At 43.8% G+C, this 12,408-nt stretch overlaps 1 protein-coding gene across 1 annotated transcript in view; it reads left to right on the top strand.

Moving 5' to 3' along the window:
* LOC119177039 (RING finger and SPRY domain-containing protein 1) overlaps window positions 1-12,408 on the top strand; it is a 70,637-nt gene that overhangs the window by 26,659 nt on the left and 31,570 nt on the right. The window contains exon 10 of the mRNA XM_075878014.1: window positions 2,227-2,370. Within this exon, the coding sequence (XP_075734129.1) occupies window positions 2,227-2,370 (144 nt within the window). The remainder of the gene's footprint in view (window positions 1-2,226; window positions 2,371-12,408) is intronic.

The following is a 12,408-nucleotide window of genomic DNA, read 5'->3' as shown; positions in this document are numbered from 1 at the left end:
GATTTGGGTGCACGTTAAAGAACTCCAGGTGGTCCAAATTTCTGGAGCCCTCCACTATGGTGTCTCTTATAATCATATGGTGATTTTGGGATGTTGAACCCCACATATCAATCAATCAAAATTCTTATAATGCTTGTACCTTTAAGGCACCCTGAAACGTCTTTCAAACTCTTTGAGCCAGTAAAGCAAGTCCCAAAAATCCTTTGCAGATTTATTTTCTCTCTCTACTTAAATTGTGTAATCTCTTACAGGTCTTTAAAACCTTGAAATCATTACAGATCACTGTGGCTCAGCCAAAAGAGTTTTCAATCGCCCACTTTCACTACACATAGTGTTATTCCTCTATATGTAGCACTAGCACCAGCGACCTATCTGATTGCATATATACACTCTATGTCTCTGACCATTTTTATAACCTGATTGTGAAGAAATGCTGTTCATAATAGTTATAACTTTTTGTAGTCTGTTTTGTTTTTAAAAAAAGTAACAGAAAGAGGATACACAACCACTGTTTGCTGCCAAACTTGGGGACCTCAGGTGGACAGGGAGTATTGTCTGCTTGTGTTACAACGTGCTCTGTGTTGACGTGTGCTGCACAACAGTATTTATCTTGAGGTTTCTTTTCTGGGGCACTATGAATTTCGTGGTGTGCTCCGAATCTAGTGATCGGTGACATGTAAAGCTGCGGCATCATTTGAGGCATGTTAGGCTACAAGCGAGCGAACTTGCCTCAGCTCGTTGGTGAAGTGAGTGTTGGCCTCTTGCTGTCTAATCAATGCTGAGACCCACCTGTCTGCAGCTATAACTTTACCCCTGAAGACACCACACATTGCCTGTGTTTATGCTTATCAGTGATCATTCCCAGATACTTTTAGTTGGTCTGCATATTTCTTGGTGTTTGCAGATTATTGGTGTATGGAGGAATAAAATGTTAATGGCTGGGGTCATTGTAGTAGCTGGTGAAGGAAATCTCAGCTATGTGCTTCTTTCTTTGTGGCTTTCACTGTGGCACTGCCAGAAGCCAATTTAGAGGGAGGCACTGCACCAACCATTGAGTGTGGTGTGAATTTATGATGCAAATTATTGGTAATGCTATAAACCTGAACAATGATAAAATTTCAAAAGAAAGGTTTCAAGATCCCTTTATAGCTTGTAAGTGAAAATATATTGATAAATTTACAGCATTAGCCTACCCTGAACTTTGTTTCCCAAGTAATCTATACATTATATTGGCATATCATAAAAAAAAAAATGGGGCAGAAACTATCCACTGCAAAATTGCCAGTATGTGCGTAAACATCATATGAAGCACTTGTGAGGCCTATACTGAGCTCCTTGAAGCTGGCAACCAACTCTCTGATTTCGAGCTTTTTGTTTCAGTTTTTTTCATTTGTTGCAGCAAAACTTTAGTGGCTTAGACTTTATTTTTTTGTGCCAGCTGTATGTTATAGTTGCTTATGGCAACTCTGCTGTTGGCCTTTCTTTTTGAACCAACTGTATGATATAGTTGTTTAAGTTATTGTAGTGGCCTTTTCTCCTTCTGCACTGACTGTATTGTTCAGCTACTCATTGTGGCAACTCTGCTGTTCAGCTTTCTGTTTGTACCAACTGTTTTTTGTTGTACAGTCTCACTGATAAGCACATTTTCACACACACACTTTTGTCACTGCACCTTCTTCAGGATGTTTTGTGCTCTTCATATCTTTTTCATCTGTTGCTTTTTCTTCCATATCACTAGTGGTATTTTTCATAAGCCCTGGCTGTTTTTATTTCATATACAGTAGAGTCTCAGTAAACAGTTAAACCAAACTATTGCCTCTGCAATGCTTGGTTTCAGGCTTGTATTCTGCACCCATGTTCACCTCTCAGTAAACGCAACTTCTGTTAAATGGAACATATTTTCCCAGTCCCTTCATGTTTCACTTACTGAGAGTCTGCTGTATAAACAAAAATAGAGTTGATTTCACATCTAAAAGCTGGAACCAGGGGCGTATCACATGCAAAAAAATAATCACAAGCAAGATTTTTCAGACACACACTGTGAGTGTATGGTCAGTGTAATCAATACAAATACTTATGTTATGGAAGTGACATTCAAGTTGCCTTTTAACTGGACCACAATTGTAGTGACAATGAAATGTTACTCTGCATTGTTACAAGTGCTAGGTTTAGGGGATAGAAAGCGACAAGTTGGCGTCATGATGGCTCCACATTTTTGCTCTTCAGGCACGATGTGACGCATCATCATTTGAGAGTGTACGCTGTACCTTTCAAGTGGACTCTGGTGTCTGGTTCTACGAGGCCTTAATTGTCACTTCAGGCGTAATGCAGATTGGTTGGGCCACCCGAGAAAGCAAGTTTCTCAATCATGTAAGCACAATCTTGCTCTTTACACTTGTTTTATAGGGTAGAGATTTTCGTATTATTAGACCTTATCATGGCCTCCGAGATGGCGGGCACGTGGCAGGTTTCTCTCCGGCCGTCCCAATCGCACGGAGAGCGCGTTTCCTGAGATGGGCGTGGCCCGCTATTTTCTCTGCATTGTAGCGCTCTGTCTTTCGGTCGAAAAGGCTGTTGCACTGTTGGTGAAGCTTGTATGTGGCGTGAAAAAAATAGTTTAGCGCTTTTATATAACTTTGTGTTCTTTTGGGAATGTCGGGTCAAGGCATACAAGAGCCAAAGTCAACGCTGGGGTGTTTTATTTTCAAGTGGAGGTTTTTATTTTGCTGTAGATTGGCGCCGCCCATATTAGAGCAGTTAAAATTACATCGCCTCTGCAAGAGATCCGCCGTCCAGCCGTGCTCGCCACAACTGGTCTTCCCTATAGATGAGGCACGCTCAGTGGGACTTCTCACGAAGAGCAAAATTCTGTTCGGTGCGTGAGGGATAAATAAACAAAACCACGGCATATGCACGGAGTAAATGATTAGTGAGGCAAAGCGTCCGTCTATCCATTTGTCCGTCCGTCAACTCCTATCACACTACAGCACACGTCAGACAGACGGACGGTTCACCCCACTCATCATATCATTAACCTCATGGATATGCTGGCTACGCTGGATAGAAGGATGACCGACCAAGTAGTGCTATAAAGAGCTTCGTCCCTAAAAGCAATAAAACCACATCTTGCTACGCGTCGCAGCTGTGATTACCTCAGCGTGCCTGTAATAATTCTATAAACAGCATTACAATCTAAATCAGGGGTAGTTCTACGAAAAGAACAAGAAATTAATTGAACCATTTATTTGCGTGTAACCCGTGAGCACAGAATGTGGCATTCCGATTTAGCTTGTGGATTGGGCTGTCAGTTTTTATTAAATGTGGAGCATTTTATAGTCGCACCCACTCGCGAATTCAATGTTGGCAGTGCCGTTGACACCAACACTGCGCATGCTGGCATCTCGTGCCCAAGTTTTTTTTCCTATCTGACGTGCGGAAGGGCACGCAGCAGTATGACATATTCCTGTAATTAAATCGAAAAAACAAGACCCGACGTCCCTTTCTATAACAGAAAAAAATCTACAGCATTGACATAGCATCAATTGTATAAACCGTAACCAGTCGGCAACTTAATTGATAAATGGCTACTATTGAATCAAACATTCGTTTAGACTTCCACTCCAAAATTTTCTTTCCTCTGTGCAGAATGCCAGTGATGCATGCACGCAAGGTAACCACGCGAACACCTCAGCGCTCTGCTTTCTGCCGTGGTCTCCGCCACTTGGGGAACCCACATTAAACACGCCCCCTCGCGGTAGCTGGGCACGTGATGTGATACTCTCTGGTTTTACTGGGGAGTGCGGTGATTGGGACAACCGAAGAGAACCACGCCGCCACCCGCAATCTCGGAGGCCGTGACCTTATTTCAAACACAAGTGCATGGTCCTCTGAACATATTGGGTGATTTATCCCCTTCAGGCTCAAATTGTGATCCTCTGGCTGCAAATCCATCAAATTTGCATGGCATGATTCCAAGGCACGCAGTATTACTTTCCAAGGAATAAAATGAAGGAATGAAGGAAAATGAATGAAAACGGCACCCCTGGGCTGACCCACCCAGGGGAAATCGGCAGTCGCCTTTTCCTATCTCTCTCTGCCTACATCTTCGTCTTTATTTCTCACTATCTATCTGTCCTGTCTTCTATTCTCTTCTGTTTACTTCCAAATTTCCTGGCGGCAAGGGTTAACCTTGTGTAGTTACCCAACCTTGGGTAGTTATATCTGGTTATAGCGGTGATGTATGACTGGCGCCTTCAAGTGTTCTACCTTGTAGCGTCCCCCTGTTGGGCTCGGTGGTGGGTGGTCACCATCGCCGCCGAACATGAAGTCCACCACATGGCAAAATCTTTCCCCCCCCTCAATGATCGGTCCCTGAAAAGGAACCGCACCGATGAAAGCTCCAAACGAACCGGAAGCGATTGTGAGCACTTCCCACGCTTCCTAGTCATACACTCTCTGGCAGATAACGTCTCTGTGGCAGGACTGTCGGTTTTCCTGATAGCTAAAACCCTTGCTAACTTAATAGGCAAAAAGTACGACGTAAAGAAACTGTCATCCGGTGATCTTCTTGTTGAAGTAAGCCAGAAAGAGCATGCAAACACTCTCCTTAAACAGAAGCAGTTTGCCCACCTGAATGTGTGTATCACCCCCCATCGCAGCCTTAACACTGTTCAAGGCGTCATTTCACAACGTGATCTGATGCGAGAAACTGAAGCTGACCTCCTTGAAGGCTTTCGAGAGCAAGGCGTAGTCGCCATCCGCCGGATAACCATCAGGCGAAACAATGAAGAAGTGGTGACGCCTCATATAGTACTTACATTCAACCGCTCCACTCTGCCAGAATCCGTGAAAGCTGCGTTCCTTCACTGCAAGGTCCGCCCCTACATAGCCAACCCTAGAAGGTGCTACAAATGCCAGAAATATGGACATGGGTCGAATACCTGTCGCGGAAAACAAACATGTGCAAAATGTGGTGATCATGAGCACCCAACAGAGAGCTGTACTTTCACGCAAACAGAGTCCCCCAACTGTCACGGGCCGCACGCAGCATGCTCGCGGACATGTGAAATTTTCAAAAAGGAAAAGGAAATCATCCAGATTAAAGTAATGGAAAACATAACATTCTCTGAAGCCCGGAAGAAGGTGTCACTCTTCTCCGGAAGAACGTACGCTGACGCAGCGCGCCGGGGGGCCGGGCGGCGTCTAGTGACGGTGGGCACGCAATACAGCTTTGCTGATGCGTGCACATCTCTGCCCCCCACCAAGCAGCCACAGGCTGCACCAACCTTTCACGTCCCGGAGGTCGAACTTCATCAGACCCCAGGGACCACACAGACAACTGAGACACCTGTCTCTTCTGACAAACCTCCATTAGCTTCTGAGGGTCCACCGGAGGCAATGGAAGTGACACCAGGATCCTCAGCGTCTAAGATGCTGACGGAATCCTCCCAAGTGAGGCGGGGCTCCATAGATCGCCTCAGAGGGAAAAGACACCCGCCAGTTAAGCCTCCTAATAAAGGCAGCGAAGTGTGAATAAGTCACACTCTTTTCCTCATTCATAAAAATGGCTGCCGAAAATATTATCCAATGGAATTGCCGAGGCTTACTTAAGAACTTAGACGACATTTATGAAATATTTGCACAACACCAACCAAACATACTTTGCTTACAGGAAACACACCTAAAACCTACACACACTAGCCTATTGAAAAGGTATGTGGTATACCGAAAGGACAGAAAGGGCACTTCCCATTCATCTGGTGGTGTCGCTATCGTGGTGCAGAAAGCAGTTCCGTCTCAAAGCCTCACTCTGGTTACTGACTTAGAAGCAGTGGCAATACGAACCCTAATTTTTGGACGAGTAACAACCGTGTGTTCACTATACATCCCTCCAGACCACCAACTCTCTACTAAAGAATTTGAAACGCTCATCGACCAGCTTCCGCATCCATTTCTGTTGGTCGGAGATTTTAACGCGCACCACCCTTTATGGGGATGTAGAAGAACGGATTCTCGAGGCTCCCTAATCGAAAACTTTCTGTTGTCCTCCGGCTCCTGTATATTTAATAAAAAAGAGCCAACATACTTTAACGCAGCACACTACTCATACACAGCAATAGATCTTGCTATCGGATCTCCTTCACTCTTGGCAACCACTGAATGGGCTGTAATTCATAACCTCTATGGAAGTGATCATTTTCCTGTTTGTCTAAAATACAAAGGAAATACGAGTACAATGACTGTGAATGTAACCAGGTTTCAAGAACAGGGTGCGAACTGGACGAAATTCCGAAAACTCTCAAAACTATCGCGCTCATCAATTGAAACCCTAGGCATCGATGAATCTGAAGCGTTGGTCACACTACACATTGTACAGGCCGCAGAGCAATCCATCCCACATACATCTAACAATACACGGAACAAAAGACGACCTTGGTGGAACTCTGAGTGCAAAAATGCTCGTGACAATCAAAACAAAGCATGGTCAAAATTCCGCAGGTATCCTACAGTCGAAAACTTGGTGAATTTTAAGAGTGCAAAAGCAGACGGTAGACGTGTCCGACGAGAGTCTAAACGACAGAGCTGGCAATCCTTCCTCTCATCCGTGAACTCTTACACTGACACACATAAGGTCTATAACAGAGTAAGAGCACTCCAAGGGCACAGCACTCATTCGATGCCCCTTGTTAGTACTGCTGGTGATACACTGGAACACCAGGCAGATGCCTTAGGCCTACACTTTGAGTATATTTTCAGCTCTGCACATTATACAGACTCCTTTAGGCGATACAAACTTGCCGAGGAACGTAAACCTATTCGTGATGACAGGCCATCGGCGGGAGGGTACAATGCCCCCTTTACTATAGGTGAACTAAAGGCAGCACTGGCAAAGTGCGGCAGCTCAGCAGCTGGCTCGGACAGGATTACTTACGGCATGCTGAAACACCTACACGAAGACACGCTTGACGTCATCCTCATTCTTTTCAACAGTGTATGGTCCTCTGGGCCATACAGGTCTACCCATGACCTGGAAAAAGGTCTACCCATTTTCCAGGTCTACCCATGACCTGGAAAAAGGCAGTTATCATACCCATTCTTAAACAAGGAAAAGAAGCCACACTTGCTGCTAGTTACAGGCCTATAGCGCTGACCAGCTATTTGGGCCAGGTGTTCGAAAAAATGGTGAATCGCCGCCTTATGTATTACCTTGAATACAATGGCCTCCTTGATCGTCATCAAGCTGGATTCAGGTCTGGCCGGTCGACAACTGACCAACTGGTAGCATTTGAATCCTATGTCAGGGATGCCTTCATTCATAAACAGCACTGCCTATCTGTATTTTTCGACTTAGAGAAAGCTTACGACACGACATGGCGTTATGGCATTCTCCGTGACCTGCAATCTTTTGGAGTGTCAGGAAACATGCTGAATACTATTGAAAGCTACCTTTCTGACCGTACATTTGTGGTTCGTGTTGGTAATGCCTTATCGAAGTGGTTTACGCAAGAAAATGGCGTCCCCCAGGGTGGTGTTCTTAGCTGCACACTATTCATCGTAAAAATGAACTCCATAAGCACCATTATGCCTAGAACAATCTCCTACTCTGTATATGTGGATGACATTCAGATCAGCTTCAAATCATGCAACCTAGGCACATGTGAACGTCAGATTCAGTTGGCAGTAAACAAGCTGTCAAGCTGGGCAGACAAAAATGGGTTTAAGTTTAACTGTGACAAGACTGTTTGCGTACTCTTCTCAAAACTATGTGGCATAAGGCCACCCCCCAATATTTCAATTAACAGACAAACCATAACTACCAAAAAAGATCACAAATTTTTAGGTGTTGTGGTTGATGAAAAGCTCAGCTTTGTTGCACATATCAAACAGCTACGACTTAAATGCTTGAAAGCCTTAAACCTGCTCAAGATTCTCTCACATCAGTCATGGGGCACAGACCGTGACTGTCTGCTGAACCTTCTCAACAGTGTAGTGCTATCACGTATAGATTACGGCTCGGTGGTTTACGAGTCAGCTTCAAGATCTGCATTGAAGATGCTTGACCCAGTGCACCATCTCGGGCTTCGGCTGGCCAGCGGTGCTTTCCGGACCAGCCCAACAGCCAGCCTGTATGTTGAGACAGACCGGTGGTCACTAGAACGGCGACGTCAGTTTACAAGTGTCACGTATGCCACCAAGGTGCTTTCCCATATCGACCACCCAGCTCGTGCGCTATTGCAGGATACATCGAACGCCCCCCTGTTTTTGAGGCGACCATCAGCTACGCCACCGTATCCCCTCAGAGTGGCCTCACACCTTGGAAATATGCACATACCGGTCTCCAGTCTTCAACTAACCTCTCACAAGGACACTGTTGTGCCATGGGAAATGCAGGCTATCGATTGTGACTTGTCATTCCTAGAGGTAGGAAAAAATGGCCACCCAGTCGCGATCGATCAACACTTCAAGCACCTGCAGGCCAAATACAGGTGTGCTGAATATTATACTGATGCCTTCAAGTTCTCCGCGGTCGCATGTGCGGCACACGGTCCCGCTTTCTCTGAATCTAGAACAATGAACGAACATACCAGTATATTTACTGCGGAATGCTATGGCATACTTTTAGCTGTAACGCACATTTTAAAGGAGAAAGAGCCAGCCTCGATCATATACACAGATTCTCTCAGTGCTGTGACTGCGCTGTCCTCCACTAAGATACTGAAAAACCCAGTTACTAATACACTTCGAAAATGCATCATGTCAGCCCGCAAATCTAAGCTCAAAATCACGCTATGCTGGATTCCGGGACACTGCAACATTGCTGGCAATGAGATAGCGGACAAACTTGCGAAGTCAGCAGCACTCCGCCCATCAGTTGACGTAAACACCATCCCGTATGAGGACCTGAGGCCACTCATCATATCCCAAATGCGTAGACAATGGCAAGAAGAATGGAATGCAGCAAACGCAAACAAACTGCACTTAGTAAAGCCAAGAATAGGAAGATATCTGACTGAAAAACGTAACAGGCACCAAGAGGTTGCACTGTGCAGACTCAGGATCGGTCATACACATGCAACACACTCGCACCTTTTAAAGAATTCTCCAGCACCACATTGTGCAAAATGTGGTGATGAGCTGTCTGTCGTTCACGTTCTAATTACCTGTCCGTACCTCGAACCAGAAAGACTGTGTCACTTTTCAAAGCTGTACAAATGTCACATTCCGCCTCATCCACAATTTTTTCTTGGAGACGATCCCTTGTTTCCCCCAAAAGTAGTCTTAAAGTTTTTAGCTAGTGTAGGCTTCCTACATTCCATAACATATTCTCACTAATCTCAGCCTCCTCTCAATCCTGAGGGAACCGCTGAGACTTTTTTTTTTATCAAATGTCATGCAGCACGCACTCCTTGTCTTGACAAGGACTGTTGACGACACGGCGTGACTTTGTAAAACCCATAAGCGTAGCCCGTTTTAAACCCATCACACATAGTCACTACACCTAAGTTTAAGTTATATACACTACTCTTTTACTCTTGCCACCCTGAGTAGACTTTTTATAATCAAATCGACCAAAAACCGTGTGTTTGGCGCTCTTTGGCCTGAGTTGCCCTTGCGCCACTAAAATCTACCATCATCATCATCAAAATGAAGGAATGTATAGTTTTGGTAAATAATGTCAAGTAGCATGTAATTGAATATCTAATTATTCTGCAATCAGTCAGCTTCAGTTCTTTCATAAAAAGAATCATATAGTATTAGGCCCAAAATGTGTAGCTTGTTTTCTGATTGTATTCATTTCAAACAAAGAAAAATAATTCTCTTAACGTTGTTCCTGGAACGCGGCATGTCGGACGATCATCGAACATAGTAGTGTCTCCGGCAAAGTGATTCTCTGCAGCAATAAGCAGCACAATGAAGTTAAATGACCACTAGTTATCCACTTGGGAAACCTGCTCACTGCATTTCAAGCGAGGCTGCCATTGTTTCCTTGTTTTCTTGTTACAGCTCTCATCCGCATGGAATCTGCCACCTAGTAAAGCTTTCTCTGTTCTCATTTAAAATAGACTGTGTAACTAAGCAGCTGGATGTAGTACACTACTTCAAGCTGTAGTTTGCTCGGGAAAAAGATATGTTGAGCTGGTGAGGTAGCATGAAAAATCTGCACAAGTGGGGAGCTGTATAGATACACCGGCAGAGAGTTTTTTTTTTTTTTCTTGTCCTTGGTTGGCTTCATTAGCATCGGCATATACAAAGTAGTCCAGGCTGGGACTTTTTGTCAATTATTACTAGACAGACAGTTAATACGAGGGGGGGGGGGAGAGTATGTATTGGTGATTTACTATCTTAAAAACTCTAGTGTTTTTTTAAAAAGAAAGACAATGCTGTTTAATAATCAAGGATGTTACTTTAGAGGATGAACATTCTTTTCTCAATTTTTATGTCTATGCCTTTCATATAGGAGAACATCCATTGAAATCTCAAATTTAGCTAGCACCTCTTGTATAGGAATTTGCCATTTTTCTGCAAGAAAAAGCACTGGAACTTACTGCTTGCAAAGCTTTTTAATCTTATAATTTATTGCTTTTCTTTTGCGATAACCAGGCCCACTGCGGTGCTCTAGTGGCTAAGGTACTCGGCTGCTGACCCGCAGGTCGCGGTATCGAATCTCGGCTGCGGTGGCTGTACTTTCAGTGGAGGCGAAAATGATGTAGGCCCGTGCGCTCAGATTTGAATGCACGTTAAAGAACCCCAGGTGGTCAAAATTTCCGGACTCCTCCACTACAGCATCTCTCATAATCATATGGTGGTTTTGGGACGTTAAACCCCACATATTAATCAATCATCAATCTTTTGCAATAACCGGTAATTTGACCAAGCCCAGTTCATATACACAATGTAAAGTGGTGTCATGTACAGATGTTTCAGAAACATTAGAGTCATTTCAATACTCTGTAAAGGCTTCCTGTTTGCTGTTTCAGAAGCGTTTTTTGTGAAAGTTACATTAGCATCCATCCTTTCTTTTTTTTTACTGTTTCTTATAAAGCTTAAATATTGTTGCACATGAACTAGCACGAAAACAATTTCTTCAGCTTTACTTTTGACTATAGAGAGCACATTTGTACTGTAAAAAGTTTATTGTTATTTCACTTGAAGGGATCATGAAGCATGCCTCTGGCTTGTGGAAATAACACATTCTGCAGAAAGCAGACATGGCTATAAACTGCTCAGCCAAATATTTCGGTTGTGTGCACCGCGTAAAGGTTACAAGCAGAGCGCGAAGTTGCTGTTTCCCCAGGTGTGCTCTTTTTAAACAAAGGCTGGTTCTCACTCTATTTGGTAGGCGGGCGTCTGTCATTGGACGTCATGTTTCTGTCATCTGACGTTGAAAGGATTATTGGCTAAATGCCGGCATAAATGTAGAGTGCTGTTTGAATCAGATGCACTTGTTCCCATTAGCACTGTGTATGACAGTTGTTGTAATTAAATAAACAGACAGAAATATGGAAAAGCTTTGTTGCAAGTTTTTGAAAAGATGACTCACTTCCGGTAAGAGGCCAACTGTGGTTTGCTGAACTCAGTGCATCCACGTACACCTGAGCGTGCGTGCATGGTAATTTGCTTGGATGTTGAATGTAGCTCCCATCTACGGTTATACTAACGTGTCTTTCCATAAAACCTGCCAGATGAACGTTCTGATGCTGGGCAACACATAACAAACAAATCAACAATCTTCTCTTAGGTCGGTGCGAGGGCTAAAATACAGCAATATTAATTTCTAAACAAGATGATGAAAATAAGGGTCACTGAAATTTGGTATTAAGTGTAGTCTTGGGCGAATAGTGAATTTTAGGTTCAAAGAGAATTCGAAGCGAATTGTGATTTTGGTCGAATCATTTCGAATCTTATTTGAATAGTGTATATATCACATATTGCCACAGAGACTGTTTACAATATCGGACATTATGAAAAATCAGCGTCCACAGTCTTGTGCGCACTCTTGCTTGGGGCCGCACGACTCATGCCTCTTGTTCACAGGCACGAGCCAGTGTGGGTTGGAGCTGCGAAGAAGAAGAAGGTGCATGGGCAGAGGAACAGTTTTTGATTTTGGAACGCTCTAGCGGACTCTTCCATCTTTTCGCACATAAATTTCAGGGCACAAGTTTGCCCATAATAAACTAGTTTGACTTTTCCTCTCTTGCACCCGTTACAATATTATAAAGAAAGAGAGGCATATTTGTCATGACCAAACTGACCTGCACAATATTTTTGAAAATTCAAACAAGGCCTGTGCAAATGCCATTTTTTTGCATCAAAGGAAGTGGAAACAACTTTGAATAGCAGCAGGATTTGACTTTCCATAAAATGGAAGTGATAGCCTGTAAAATATGCTAAGTTTTAAAATTTGCT

This window comes from Rhipicephalus microplus, chromosome X (genome assembly GCF_043290135.1).
Source record: "Rhipicephalus microplus isolate Deutch F79 chromosome X, USDA_Rmic, whole genome shotgun sequence".
NCBI lineage: Eukaryota > Metazoa > Arthropoda > Arachnida > Ixodida > Ixodidae > Rhipicephalus > Rhipicephalus microplus.
The sequence above is the reverse complement of the archived record's forward strand: the minus strand, read 5'-3'. Positions and strand labels throughout refer to the sequence as shown.